We start from the raw sequence: 13,654 nt of genomic DNA, 5'->3' as shown, positions 1-13,654 counted from the left end.
AGGGATTGCTGTCTGGTCTGTGTGTGTGCTACCGGATGGGTGTGGAAGGAGGAAGACTAGAAATCTAAGACTCTTCTTATATAGGCTCAAAGCCTCTCATCTGCCAATAGTCCATGTTTCTTTCTTATTGGGGAAGGGAGCAGCATTGCAGGTTATGTGGTTTTTGTATCCATCCAAGTAGGCATGGGCTTAAATTCAATTCTGGGTCTGCCATATAGTGACGATGAATTTAGGGAAGTTAATTTCCCAGCGCTCACTCGATTTCCTCACCTACAAATAGCAGGTTTCATTTTGCAGTTTTGCTGCAAGGATTCAATGAGCTAATGCATGCACAAGGCCCTTTTACATGGTGGTTACTCAATGAATCTTAGCTCTCTCAGACACTGGATATTATGGAGGCTAAAGCGAGAGAAACCTTTCTTTCCTCCCAGCTGAAAGCCAAGATGGTATTGACTTTTTAAAGCATGAAAACACCAGCGTGACCCATTTATAAGCTTGTTTTGCCCTGGGGAACTGAGATTAAGGAATCACCATGGGTAGGAACTGCCTCTGCCCTGAGGGCTGAAGCTCCCCCTGCCCGTGAACTGGGGCTGGTAAGGAGCTGCTGCTCTTAATGTAAATTCTGGGAATTATTTGAGGCTCTGCAGAACTCAGCCTCCACTGGGTTGGCAGTCTCAGTGTTGAACTTGGGCATTAGCCAGCATCTGAGCTCTAGCCTTAAGTGAGACCAGCTTCATTATGTCAGGCACCTGTCTTTGGGGAAATAGGATTTTCTCCTGTCAGTGTGGAGAGTCAGTTTCTGGCTTTAATAAATTCAGTGTACATGAAGCTACATCGTCCTCCAATTTACACCTGTTGTCTCAAAGTACTTAGCACCTTCTCTTATTCTCAGAGGTGACCCAGTCTGCATGGTAAGTTATATGGTCACGACTCTACCCATAGAAAGGCAAAGGAAGGCAAGGTGGCTGGGCAGGATTCAGGAACTGTAAAAAATAAAAGGCTTTAGGGAATTAAAATTTGATTTTTAGTGTCAAGGAACCAGTAGTACTAGTACATTTCCACTTAGCTTAAGTAGCTAGTAGTGACTGATTAAAAATTACATTAACAATGGTCTTCTCTATAAAAGATAATTTTTGAGCAAGTGTGTGTGTGTTGGTGTGTGTGTATACAGAAGGAAGAGAAAAAGGCATTGGTGTGCTGGTAAATGTTTAACCATCAGCTCTTGGGGTGGTGATGGTGACCTGATTTGTGGTTTTCTGATTGCCGTGGCGTAAATACTTTCATCATGGCCAATTTCAAAGTAGGAACATGAAACACCGGACACAAGCATAGGAAGGAGATGCACACATTAAGTTCCTGTGAGCTGGCAGGAGCTGGCTCTCACACACCTATGGAGAAAGAGGACTTTAACACGTACTTTGAATACGTTTGTGCTATCTTTTTATAGTATTTGTGTATTAATTTGGGGATGTACATGCTCCGCATATACTATATATATGTAACATATATATGATAAATATATATGCATACACGCATTCACATACATACACACGGAAATGTATCCGTATCTGAGGATTAGTCCAAATAATTGTTTTCCTAAGCTTTTTAAATACATTTAGTGAGATCTCCACTTGAGCATATAACACATGCAAGGATCTCGTAAGAGTGCTGTGGGTGTCACATGACCACCAGGACAAAGGGTTGGGGGCTTGCTCCCAGTGATTACCAGGATCTCCCTTGCTAGCAGCTGGGATATAAAGTGTCTGGCTTCTGCGCTGAGACAGAAGATGGACAGAGACTCTGAAGATGCTTTGAGGGTTGGGGCATAAAGTGAGATCTAACCTCAGAAAAGGAGAAAACGAGCGAGGTTAAGGTTCGAATGATGAGAAAAACAAAATGGGAGAACAGAAAGTGTAAGGTTGCCATTTATGGATCTTGCTCTCTACACTGGCATGTGTCTCGGCAGCATCATCTCACAAGACTGGGAGGGAGCGGGGAAGAAACAGTCCGTACTTTCGTTTATTGAATGCAGCGTTCGCTGGTCACATTGCAACTTAGTACAAACAGCCTCGCCGAGAGTAGGCGTGGACTCTTGTTCTCATCAATGTAAACACAACATTAATATTGAAGATTCAAGAAAATGGGTAAAAAGTCCAGTGTCTCCTCAATCCGTGTAACGGTAAAGGTGCTTGCCTATCCCCCCGCCCCCACCCCCGACAGGTCCCAGAGGGAGCCTGAGGCCGTGACCTTGTCCCAGCCACAGGGAGGCGGCATGAACACAGAGGAACCCAAGGCCTTCTTCCCGAAGGTCTCCAGGTGGAAACATGGGTCTTCAGTATTGGGCTTGTGTGAACTACTGCAGTTCTTCTAAAGCCTGAGAGGTTGGTGCCTTCCGTGTGCACCGCAAGAGTCCCTTCAGAGCCCTTTCCCCACAAACCGGTCATGGCCAATAGCATATGTGACCAGTTGTAGAACCACTGGTCTTGGTATTTCCGCAGTCTCTGTCTTAGCCCCTGGATTCTGGAGAGTAGGGGATTCAAAGTCACGGGGGCCTCGGTGATAATCCTGAAGAAGGCTGCCCATGTCTAAATATTGGCCAAAGACTCTCCTACTTGTTGCTGGGCCACTGCTGATGGGGGCATGCTGGATGAGGCAGCGGATTCTCCTTCAGAGCCTTAAAAGATCAGGTTTTCTATTTTGGATTCCCAGACCAAAAACAAACAGACAAACAAAATCCCCCCAAACAAAAACAAATCAAAGCAAAACAAGAGTGTCCTTGAGGATAAAGAACCAACCAACCCCACCTCCAGGTCCTACCAGGTATAATGTCCCCACTGGGTTTTCCCAAATGGTTGGTTCAGATCATTGGTTTGCCTCCCACCCCGGATACGCAGCTAGATTGCAGGACACAAAAGAAAGTTTCTTCAAACGAAGAGACAGTTTTGCTTTTATTTCCTGGGATGGCTAACCCCCAGCACCCTGACTTCCCTTTCTTAAAATGCAATGAGAACATCCTAAAGATCTGCTTGGTTTTGAGGCTTTGTGGTCGGATAACCCCCTTGCTCCCTCGAACTCCTCTGTGTCCCATTCTTGAAGAGACTGTGTCGATGAGCTATCCTTCTGCATCCTGGGAATGTCAGATTGTGGAGCAGAGAGGCGCTGGCCGGATCCTTATCCCAGATCTCTATAGTGTGGGCGGCTTTGTTGGGCCAAAAAGACAAATAAAAACAAACCAAAAAAAGCATCACTCAATTTTGAGTTTGAAGGCTGGGCCCCAAAGAGCAAGTGGCGTTCCCCCTGTAGAAGAGGTCTCTCTCCCTAGTGGCGGACTTCCTGGTGCTAGCTGTTGTTCTCGGCCGTGAGATATTTGAGGGCAGCAAAACCATAGCGGCGGGACATGTCCTGCTGAAACTCTTCCTTCAGGGTTTTGAGACAGACGCGGTATTGCTTGTTGGACCGGAACTTGGTGATGTCAAAGCTGGGGGCATGAGGCATGTGGATCATGTAAGCATTGGGCAGCACGATGAATTCATATTCCTGGAAGACAAGAGCGGCGTGAGCACTTGCAAGAACCCTCAGGCCTATACGGTGTATGCCCAAGTGGGTGATCAGATGACCAAGTGAATGAATGAAGTGGAGAATGACATCAGCAAGGAGGGTGTATGGAGAGACAGCCATGCCGGAGAGGGACAGTGCAGGGCTGTTGCCATGACGCTGGACAAACTACTTGGCTTCTCTCTGCCTTAGTTTCCTCATCTATAAAGCAAATGTAATAATACCTACCTTGAAAGATGACCAATAATGTACGGAATAGTGCTGGACAGAGCTCCTGGCCCATGAAAGGTTCTTGGTAAATGTGAGCACGTGCCCATGTGGTTGTTCTAGAATGATGCAAGCCATGAGAGACGCTCTTGTTCAATTAAATGATGTCTGTTTATGTGATTTCTCATAGGACTTGATGAGATTTGACAGCCTCAACAGATTAGTACACAAGAGGGGACCAAAAAAAAAAGAATAATAAAAAAAAAGACCCCACTGGATAGAAGCTCACTTAGAACAAAGCTCTTGCTTACTCATCCTTATGATAAGTCACGCTACCATATAGTAGCCTCCACTCAGCATTAGAAATTCAGACTAAAAATAAAACGCCTCCAAAGAGCCAAAATAGGTGACACAAATTTAGGACACGGAACTCTAAAGAGAAGCCAGCACACCTTCCCTCAGACCCCATGTGCTCTGATTTCAGACATAACGTCTGCTAAGCTTTGGTCATCTAGTTTTCTGGCCCAGAGCAGATCAGAATGAACTCTGTAAGGGAGACTCAGAATGGGGAAAGGTAGCTGTTCCAGATGGAGGAACGCTGACAGCAGCAAGAAATGACAGTTGACGGTGGGGAGGAATAAGATAAATACTGAAGAGAAAATGCAAGGGCTCCCAGAGCTTAGCTGTTTGGGACTTTCCTGTGGGGACAAAGAACCTGGCCAATCCCACTAGCCCTACAGGTGTGCTGGATTACCTGTTGGGTATGTACTCATTATTTCGGGAAATCGCTGGAAAGGGTAAAGTTATGTTTGGCTGTGCTACCAGCAAAGAAAGAAAAATAAATCAAGACATTTTCAAGAGTTCTGTCAAAATTGCCTTAAAACAAACAAAAGCCGGGTCTCAGTGCTGGAAAAAATTAACTATTTGAACCAGTTCACCTCACCGCACTGCTGGACACAAGAATATGGCATTTCTTTTCCTTCAAGCAGAAGTTGGGGCAGCCTGAACGTTTCTGTGAGCAGCATTGCACTACCTTCAGTAGTACTGAAAAAATGGATACTAAAGATCATGCTTCTGTTGTTAAGTATGGACACTATTCTACAACCTCCCATCTACACCAGTGGTTTGCAACCCTAGATGCTTATTAAAATCACTCAGGACTGCTCTCAAACATACTGGAACTGTTGGAAAGTTCTCCAGGTGATTCTCGGGGTAGCCAGCACTGAGCATCCGACCTTGCCTTTTTTTTTTTTTTTTAATTTGAGGTGCTCCTGTTGAAAGATATTTATCCCGTGCTCCATGAGGAGAAGCCTTGGAGAATAACACATAAAGGGGAAAAAGGTGGGATTGAGAGGCCTAGGCATCCTTCTCCTAATTTAACCAGATTAGTTTAGCTGTGCTTTTGTTTATTTAACACTGCAGCAAGTCCGGCTTCCTATACGTTTTTATAAAGTTTTATTGGAATACAGCCACGCCCATGTTTAGTTACTGTCTATAGTTGAACTACAACAGCCGAGTTGAGTAGCTGAGTAAGGAGACCTGTAGGCTCCACGAAGCCCCCAAATTTACTATCTGGTCGTCTGCAGAAAGCTCGCAGACACCTGGTGTATCCTGTTATAATTTTGCCAATTTCTTTTGAAGTAGGGGTTTAGTAAGTATTAGTTGAATGAATGAAAATGTTTCACAATTAAACATAGCCCCCCCCCAAAAAAAAAATCAAAAAAAAAATAAACATAGCCCCCAAATCATTGCTTTTAGTGACAGAGTAAGATAATGCGCTGCATCTCAAGCCACATGCCTTCTTGTGACCCTTATATCGAACTTGTAGAATGCTTTGTGCCAGTTACATGGCACAAGAGCCAAGTGATGATTTTTTTTGTTGTTGTTGTTTTCATCATTAAATTGGGTGAGGATGGGGAATGAAATGTTTTGTCACAGGACACTCACACTTGCCTGGGTCCTGCTCAGGAATCCAACTCTCACCCAAAGGTAGAGAAAGAGGAATGATTTGGGAATCAGCGGCCCTGAGAATTAGCACTGTCATGTTCTGTTCTGTGGTCCCTGACCACATCTTGTTCTGTCTCCATGCTCTGCTCTCTGACCTCCAGGGTCCCCTTTCAGCCCTGAAGTCTACATGGCTTCTTCCCCCATAGCAACAGCTCCAGGACATTCCATCAGCTCACCTGTGCATCCAGTTCCATGATATGAGCCACCTTGTTCCAGCCAAAGCCCACAAACCTCCGGTCGTACTCAGGGCAGTCCCTTCTCACGACAACGTATGGCTCAAAATCAGCCTCCCACTCAACACGGTAAGGCGTGGTGGCGGTCCGCCACTTGGCAAAGTTTGTGGGAGCATGGCCTTTCGTCCAGACGTGGTACCTGGGTCACATGGAGAAAAGCCATTGGGTAAAAGGAAGGAAGCTCAGCTTTACCAATGCTACTGCTTTGGAGGAAGAAAAGGTATATGCGGATACAGTCCTTGTGTGGGTTGCACTGTGACGCAAAAAAAGATAGGTTCAAGTCCGACCTCCAGTACCTGTGGATGTGACCTACTTGGAAAGAGGGTCTTTGCAGATATATCAAGAGGAGGTCACAGTGGGTTAGGGTGGGCTCTATTCCAACCACTGGTGTCTTTATAAGAAGGAAATGTGAAAAAAAATAATAAAAGAAGGAAATGTGGATACTGAGACACACACACCAGAAGGATGCCATGGGAAGGTGGAGGCAGGGACTGAAGTGATGTACCCACAAGCCAAGGAATGTCAAGGATGGTCAGCCTCCACCAGAAGCTGGAGAGAGGCAAAGAAGGATTCTTCCCTAGAGCCTTTGGAGGAGGAATGAGCCTGCCAACACTTTGGTTTTGGATTTCTGGCTTCTGCAATTAAGAGAAAGAACTTCCACTGTGTTGAGCTACCTGGTTTATAGCATCTTGTTATAGCAGTGCTAGGAAACTAATCCAGTCTGTCATCTCCATCCTCCATTAACGAGGAGACTCTCACAATGAAGAGGTAAGTGACTTCCTGGAGAGCTCTGCATCATTCATAGGGACCTAAGGGCAGGTCGGTCTGTGCTGGTTATTCCTACCAGAGAACACAGTGACCCTGTCCCTCATAGAACGTTCTCCCCCTTGAGGCAGAACCTGTGCTTATGTTACATCATCTGGCAAAAAGGATCCTTGCAGATGTAATTAAGGTTACTAATCAGTTGACTTTGGGTTAAACAAAGGGGAATTACTGGTGGGGCGTGGGGCTGGCCGAATCATGTGAACTTTTAGATGTGGGGGAAGAGAGCAAAGAGCCATGTGTGAGCTGCTTGTGGGGCCACGTGGCAGACAGCCAGCAGGAAATGGTGACCACAGTCCTCCATGTGCAAGGAAGAAAGTCAGGGAGCCTAGAGGAGTGCTCTGGAGAACTGGAGCTTTGTCCCCACCAGTGAGGCCCTGAGTGACAATCCAGCCACCTCATGCCCAGATCTTTGACCCTAAGGGACTGTGAGATAATAAATTTGTATTGTTTAAAGCTTCTAAATTCCTTATATGGCAACAGAAGTGAATATCACCAGGTAGCAGCAATCATAACAAGCTAACATATATTAAGCACTTGCTATATACTGGTTACACTGTAAATATTCTGCCTACAGCTTTAAGTTCTTGTAACTTATTCAATATCAGGTTACAAATAGTAAGGATGGAGCTGGGATTCAAACCTAGACAGTCTGGCCAAAGGGCCAGGTCCCTGAATTGCTATGCTGGGTGATCTCTCCTCTTTGTCACCATCACCCACACTCTCTGGCCTCTACAGAGCAGAGAGTCAGTGAATAAATTAATGAACAAGTGATCTAAAAACCTGAGGGGTATCTAAGACAGAGAGCAGGTAGTGGGCAGGAATCTGCCTTGGGAAACTACAAAGAGATGGCAGGAGGCCGGGAGCCTAGTGAAGCAGCAGAGCTGGCCCAAGAGCAAGGGGTTAGGGAAAAAGAACATTGTAGAAAAATATGAAAGCAAGACAGAAAAAGGTGGGACCCCAACAAGTTAGGGAGCTTTAGGGAGAAAGGAGCTCGTGGTCTGGGGCCTCACCTCCACTCAGGCAGGCTCTAAGGTGAGGTGTAAGTGAGAGTCAGTGGTCAGTGTGGTGAGTGGAGCTTTTCTGGTAGGGACGCAGCCACCTGCTTACTCTGCGAGGCTGGGCCTCCCTGGGACACCCAGGAACTGCCCAGTGTGGCTGAATGGGCACTGGCCAACCTGTGGCCTGTCAGGACACTGTGTTGCCGGGCTACCTGCCAGGCTAGCAGAGGGCAGGGACCTGAATCCCCGGCTCCATCAATTCAGCAACCGCCACCAAAACCACAGTCACACGATGGGAAGGGAAATGAAAGGCAGAGTAATGCCCCCTTAACGGAGTGTGAGAAGTAGGGATACTGCAAGATGTTGGGATTAATCCAAGAACCAGGCTGGGAAGGAGTTACTTCTATTCGTGAACTAGCTTACAGTTCTCTGGCACCTGACGCTCCCACAGAGCTGGCCCTGCACCTCCAGCGGCCAGGCACTCACTGTAGCTCAAGCTCCGCATAGTGGGGCCACCGCATCAGGGTTCGAATCCTGCCTCTGTCGCTTAGAGGCGGAGGAGTTTGGTCAGCAAACCATCTACACCAGCTTTCACTTCCCTCTTGTGTCCCCTGGGGAAAAGAACAGCTCTCTTGCTGAATGGCGAAGGAACTGGAAGGAGGAAATGTTTATAGAGAGCTTGGAACAGTGCTGGCACACAGGAGGCACTCAATAAATGCTCCTTCCCTAAGAGGCAGTTTAACAAGGCAGCTAAGAACAACGAATCTGGAGCCAGCTGTCTGGGTTTGAATTGTCACTCAGCAGGTGTAGAAAATTTACCTAATTCCTCTGTTCCTTCATTTCTTTCTCTAGGTGACATTATTAATAAATAATAATTATTATTCGTTTCTTTCTGTTGGTGAAACAGAGAGAATAATGACTCCTTCGTGGATTTATGACAATGATGTGAATTCATATAAAGTACCCAGAGCAGTGTCTGATATATAGTGATGCCTCGAAAAATGAAGATGTGCTCATTTCTCCCTCTTCTTTGGCCTGGATATGATGTCAATCCACAGGGGCCTTACTCTCAGTGATATTCGTGTATCAATAGGCATCTTTTTTTTTTTCAATAGGCATCTTATTTGGAATACAAACTCTTGGCCTAGTGTGAGAAAGAAGAAGAGAGGGGGAGGGCCGCTGTGTCCCCTGGGGTGGGGAGGCAGCTTCTGTTAGCTCAGCTTGAAGATGGACCAGCATGCCGAGTGGCTGGTCAGCACAGGACAGGGTGACATTACAGTTCACCTGCCCCAAAGCCACGCCAGAGCCTGACTATGCCCCAAGGAAACCACTGTCAGGCCACAGACACGGGACTGAATCCAGGCTCTGCCATGCCCTGGTGGTGTGTCCTTAGGTAAGTTATTTAGCATCTCAGTGCCTCAGTTTCTTGGTCTGTAAAAGGGGAATGACAGTATCTGCCTCATAGATTTGTTGTGAGGATCACACAGCTGATGACAGTGTCTGTTACAAGTTATATATTCGCCAAATGGTAGTTATTTCTTGCCAGGAAGAAAGAAGTCTGAGTTTAGGGGGTTATTAAACCATTTCAGGTCACTTTCCAGAATTCTGGATAGAGGGAGAAGGCTGGGGTTCGAGTTCTGGCTCTAGCAGGATCCCTCTACTCCTCTGTTTATCTGCATGAAACGTGAACAAGAATCATCTCTGAATTGTTGAATGAATAACCTATCTCATCAGGTTACTTTCCCAAAATAAAATTTGAGAGAGCCTTCTAGAAACTTCTGGTAACTTAACAGTAGTATGGACACCAAAGTTGTTATTATAACCTTTTCAATAAAATTCAGATTGCCTAGAAACGTGTGACGTGTTTACTCACAGGCAGTGTTGGCTGTTTTTGCACTGTTCTGTGTGAAGGCTTCTCTTTAAAATAGGAGCAGGTGAGGCAGTGGCTCTCTCTTCAGACTGCTCTATCAAGAGACCAGGGAGGACTCCTACTTCTCCCACGAGCACTAGACTTAATGCCACAGCCTGTTCCCGGGAGTCAGAACCCATTCACACCTGCACACTCGTACACGCTTCCTGGGCATTTTGGACAGGTGGCAGGATAGCTCCCCAGCAGTGGTCCTGCAGGACTTGGGGGCTTGGAAAAATCAGGCCAACGAGGAGCTTGTTCAAAACTGTCACTTTGTGGGGGAACCTGGGTGGCTCAGTGGTTGAGCATCTGCCTTTGGCTCAGGGTGTGATCCTGGGTCTTGGGATCAAGTCCCACGTCGGGCTCCCTGCATGGAGCCTGCTTCTCCCTTTGCCTGTGTCTCTGCCTCTCTGTGTCTCTCATCAATAAATAAACTCTTTAAAAAAAACCAAAACAAACCAGAGATGCCTGGGTGACACAATGGTTGAGTATCTGCCTTTCAGCAGAGGCCGTGATCCTGGAGTCCCAGGATTGAGTCCCACTTCGGGCTCCCTGTGTGGAGCCTGCTTCTCCCTCTGCCTATGTCTCTGCCTCTCTCTCTCTGTCTCTCATAAATAAATACATAAAATCTTAAAAAGAAAAACAAAACACCTCTCACTTGGGCAACAGGACAGCCGACTGCCCCCTCTGCCATGTTCAAGCCCAGAATCACCTTGGTGCCCTGGGCTGTTGAAGCTACGGACCCCCATCCTCAGCCCAAGGACCTTGGTATCTGGACGGCTCACAAAACAAGGGAACGAGGGAATAGTAACCAACAGGATGAACCCACTTCCCAGATGAATGAAGGAACACACAAACCCAAAGACAGAATTGAGACAGGATCAGGAATCTACCCTGAGTAAAGTACAAAAAGCGTGAGCTAACTTCCTACCTGACATCCTGTCCTTCCATCCAGACACATGATGTCCACTGCCACATACAAGATGAAGCGTGCGGCATGTGGGAAGAGAATATCCCAAAAGCCTAGTTGGGGGCCTGTGGCACTTTTTCTGGCCCTGAGATGGTCTAAGGTAGCAACCAGCTTGTGAGCCAGTGGCTCTGGAGCCTGGCTTCTGGGAACAGGAAGGCCTCAGACACCCCCAGGGGAGGACACTGAGGCTACTCACCTGAATGTGAAGAGAGTCCCCATGTCCAGCATCGACAGCAGCTCCGCTTTCGACTTGGGGAAAGAGAGCCGGTAGCGCAGTGTCTCGAACGCAGGGACAATCATTGCTTTCTTGGTGTTGGCAAGGTCAAGCTGGATGACAGACTTCCTGAAAAGAAAGGGCAGGCAGAGACAGGGTCCCCATGAGGCCTCTCCCACATGAGGGCAGGGAGTTGGTTGGCACGGGGGTGGGGGGAGAGGACAGAAAGCCCAAGTCAAACTCTCAGTTGAAAGATGGGGAAACTGAGGCCCAGGGAGGCTAAGCAGCTTGTCCAATACCACTCAGGAGGCCAGAGAAGAAATGTTGCTTCTGATCCTAAAAGCGGAGTCTTTTTGGAGAGTACAGAGGGCAGGCCAGACAGGAGGGGCTTACTTTCACAGCGAGTGTCCCTGTCAGAGCCAAGTGCAGAAGGCAGGTCTCTGGGGACCCACAGGGGTTGGAGTCCAGCCCTCAGAGTCCACTGGGCTGACCACCACTGGCCACATGCGAACGTCCGACATCAAGTTGATGAGATGGCCACCAACCTGGGCATTTCTGCGTCCCATCTTTTCGACTTCTCAAGCCCAAGTCCCATAGGCCCTGAGCCTTTAAAGTAGCCAGACCTGGGGCACCTGGGGGGCTCAGTGATTGAGCATCTGCCTTTGGCTCAGGGCATGATCCCGGGGTCCTGGGATCAAGTCCCACATCGGGCTCCATGTGAGGAGCCTGCTTCTCCCTCTGCCTGTGTCTCTGCCTCTCTCTCTGTGTCTTTCATCCATCAATCAATAAAATATTAAAAAAAAATAAAGTAGGTAGCCCTGCCTCCATAGCCAGCACCCAACACAAGCTCTGGTGTCCACATGAGGGTGGGCATGCTCCATGCACTTCCTCGCTCCCACCTCTGAGCCCGGCCGACTTGCCCTGCTCCTCTGAGACCCAGCTCCTGCCCTTCTAGATTTGTCTGCCATCTCCCGGTTCTGTGGCCATTATTTTGAAAGGGAGAAAGGCTTAGAGAGGAACACAAGGCAGGAGTCTTGTAATGAACACAGATGGGGTTCGAATCCTGGCTCCGTCACTCACTGAGTCTGTTACCAGGCAAGTAATTCAGCTTCTTACCACATCAGGTTCTTCCTCCCTGAAAAGGGACAATGCGATCTCCCTCGCGGAGCTGTTGTAGAGGCTGAACGAGGTAACATAAATTACAAATACTGTTTGGCGCACTTGGCACACGGCTGGCTTGTGGCAACAAGTGGTCACTATTATACCACAACACGGTCCTTGTTCCCTGGCTTGATCTTCCAATGATCCCTTTTGGCCATGACTTTGGTACTTCATTCTGGCTTTCTGCTCAGACCACTGACTCCTGGGATTCGGTGCTAGCAAAGGCTATCTGCTTATCATCTCTGAAGTAGAGAAAGCACTCTTCCTCGGGGTAATCAGGGCACTGGAAGGCATTTTGCAAAATGTTGGAAGAAGTAGCCCCTCCATAGATGTATCACTTATTGTTGTATCACTAAAGTCACCTCACTCTACACAACTGTGAACCAGTGCACAAACAGGGACGGGTCTGCAAAGGGGAGTAACGCTCCCAGGAAGTAAAACTTTGTGAGCTGAGGCCAGTGTGGAGCAAGAACAGAGGGGTGGTTTGAGAAGGACAAGGCGGGGTTTGGTGTCTGTGAATGATGAGGTCAGAGTAAGGACAGGTCTCAGAAGCCAGCCCTGGTTAAGGGGGTGGGTGGCATCGGTGCCCCCTGGAGAGGGCGTGGCTGAGATGGACCAGAAGGTCATTTCAGAATCCTCTGAATATCAGTTGTAATTAATTCTTTGTAATTAGGTTTATGTTAACTATATACCGAATGATATAGGACCCTGATGTCACTATTTCTGGGGAGACTCATAAAGGATGACACCAAGATAGAGTCTGGGTGAGCTAGATTTAGCCAGTTGGATGAATAGCCTGAGTCAGGCTGCTTTGGTCTGCATTCCTCTCCTGCTTTGTCTCCCTGAACAATGACTTCCCAGTTTTCAAACACCCAAGATGCCTTCATCCATGGCCAAGCCTTCTCTTCTATGTCAATCCTGTATTAGCCATAGGCAGAACCAGGGTTGGCCACCTTTCCTCCAGGAAAACTAGATACCTTAGCTATTGGTTCTGAGTGTTGGGGGTGGGCCACAAGGGTCTAGAGAATATCCGTGGACTCACCAGACGAAAAAGCCCCTGCAACCACCAGGAAGTGGGGAGAAGCAGCACCCCAGCACTGATGAGTGGTTGCTACTCATTCAACAATCCCTGAGCACACCTACTCTGTGCCAGGCACCGTGCTAGGCACTTGGAGACACAGAGTGAACAAAACAGCCAGAATCTTTCCTGCTTGGTATTTACATTCTGGTCGCAAATGTCTCAGGATGCTAAAAGCCCAAGATTGCATTCACTGCTAATTATGCCAAGATAATTGCAAAAAGTGTAGGAAGCCAGTAGCACTGAACCACAAAGCATGGGCAAAGTGTGTACACACATCCACAACAGAGATCTATGAATGTGCACGTGTCTCTACTGCTATTATAACCATGGTTACAGTAGCCACTTCCTGGACTGCCCTGCTCAAAGGTGATTCTCTTTCTCGTGGCTCCTGCATGTAGGAGCAGCTCCAGGAACACATGGCTAGGGCAGTGTTCAGGGGCAGACACTGGATTCAAGCTGAGCAAATCGGTTTCTCACTCCTGGAAATTTGAACA

At 47.5% G+C, this 13,654-nt stretch overlaps 1 protein-coding gene across 4 annotated transcripts in view; it reads right to left on the bottom strand.

Moving 5' to 3' along the window:
• Nucleotides 1-2,001: 2,001 nt before the first annotated feature.
• The window catches only part of LARGE1 (LARGE xylosyl- and glucuronyltransferase 1), a 528,281-nt gene continuing 516,628 nt past the window's right edge, over nt 2,002-13,654 (bottom strand). For all 4 annotated transcript variants that reach the window (XM_077914722.1, XM_077914719.1, XM_077914720.1 and 1 more), the window contains 3 exons: nt 10,901-11,047; nt 5,946-6,141; nt 2,002-3,537 (listed from right to left, as the gene is read on the bottom strand). In XM_077914722.1, coding sequence (XP_077770848.1) covers nt 3,340-3,537; nt 5,946-6,141; nt 10,901-11,047 — 541 coding nt within the window. In that variant the 3' untranslated portion in view covers nt 2,002-3,339. The remainder of the gene's footprint in view (nt 3,538-5,945; nt 6,142-10,900; nt 11,048-13,654) is intronic.

This window comes from Canis aureus, chromosome 11 (assembly GCF_053574225.1).
Source record: "Canis aureus isolate CA01 chromosome 11, VMU_Caureus_v.1.0, whole genome shotgun sequence".
In the NCBI taxonomy this organism is placed as follows: Eukaryota; Metazoa; Chordata; class Mammalia; order Carnivora; family Canidae; genus Canis; species Canis aureus.
This window is presented reverse-complemented; position numbering and strand designations above follow the sequence as displayed.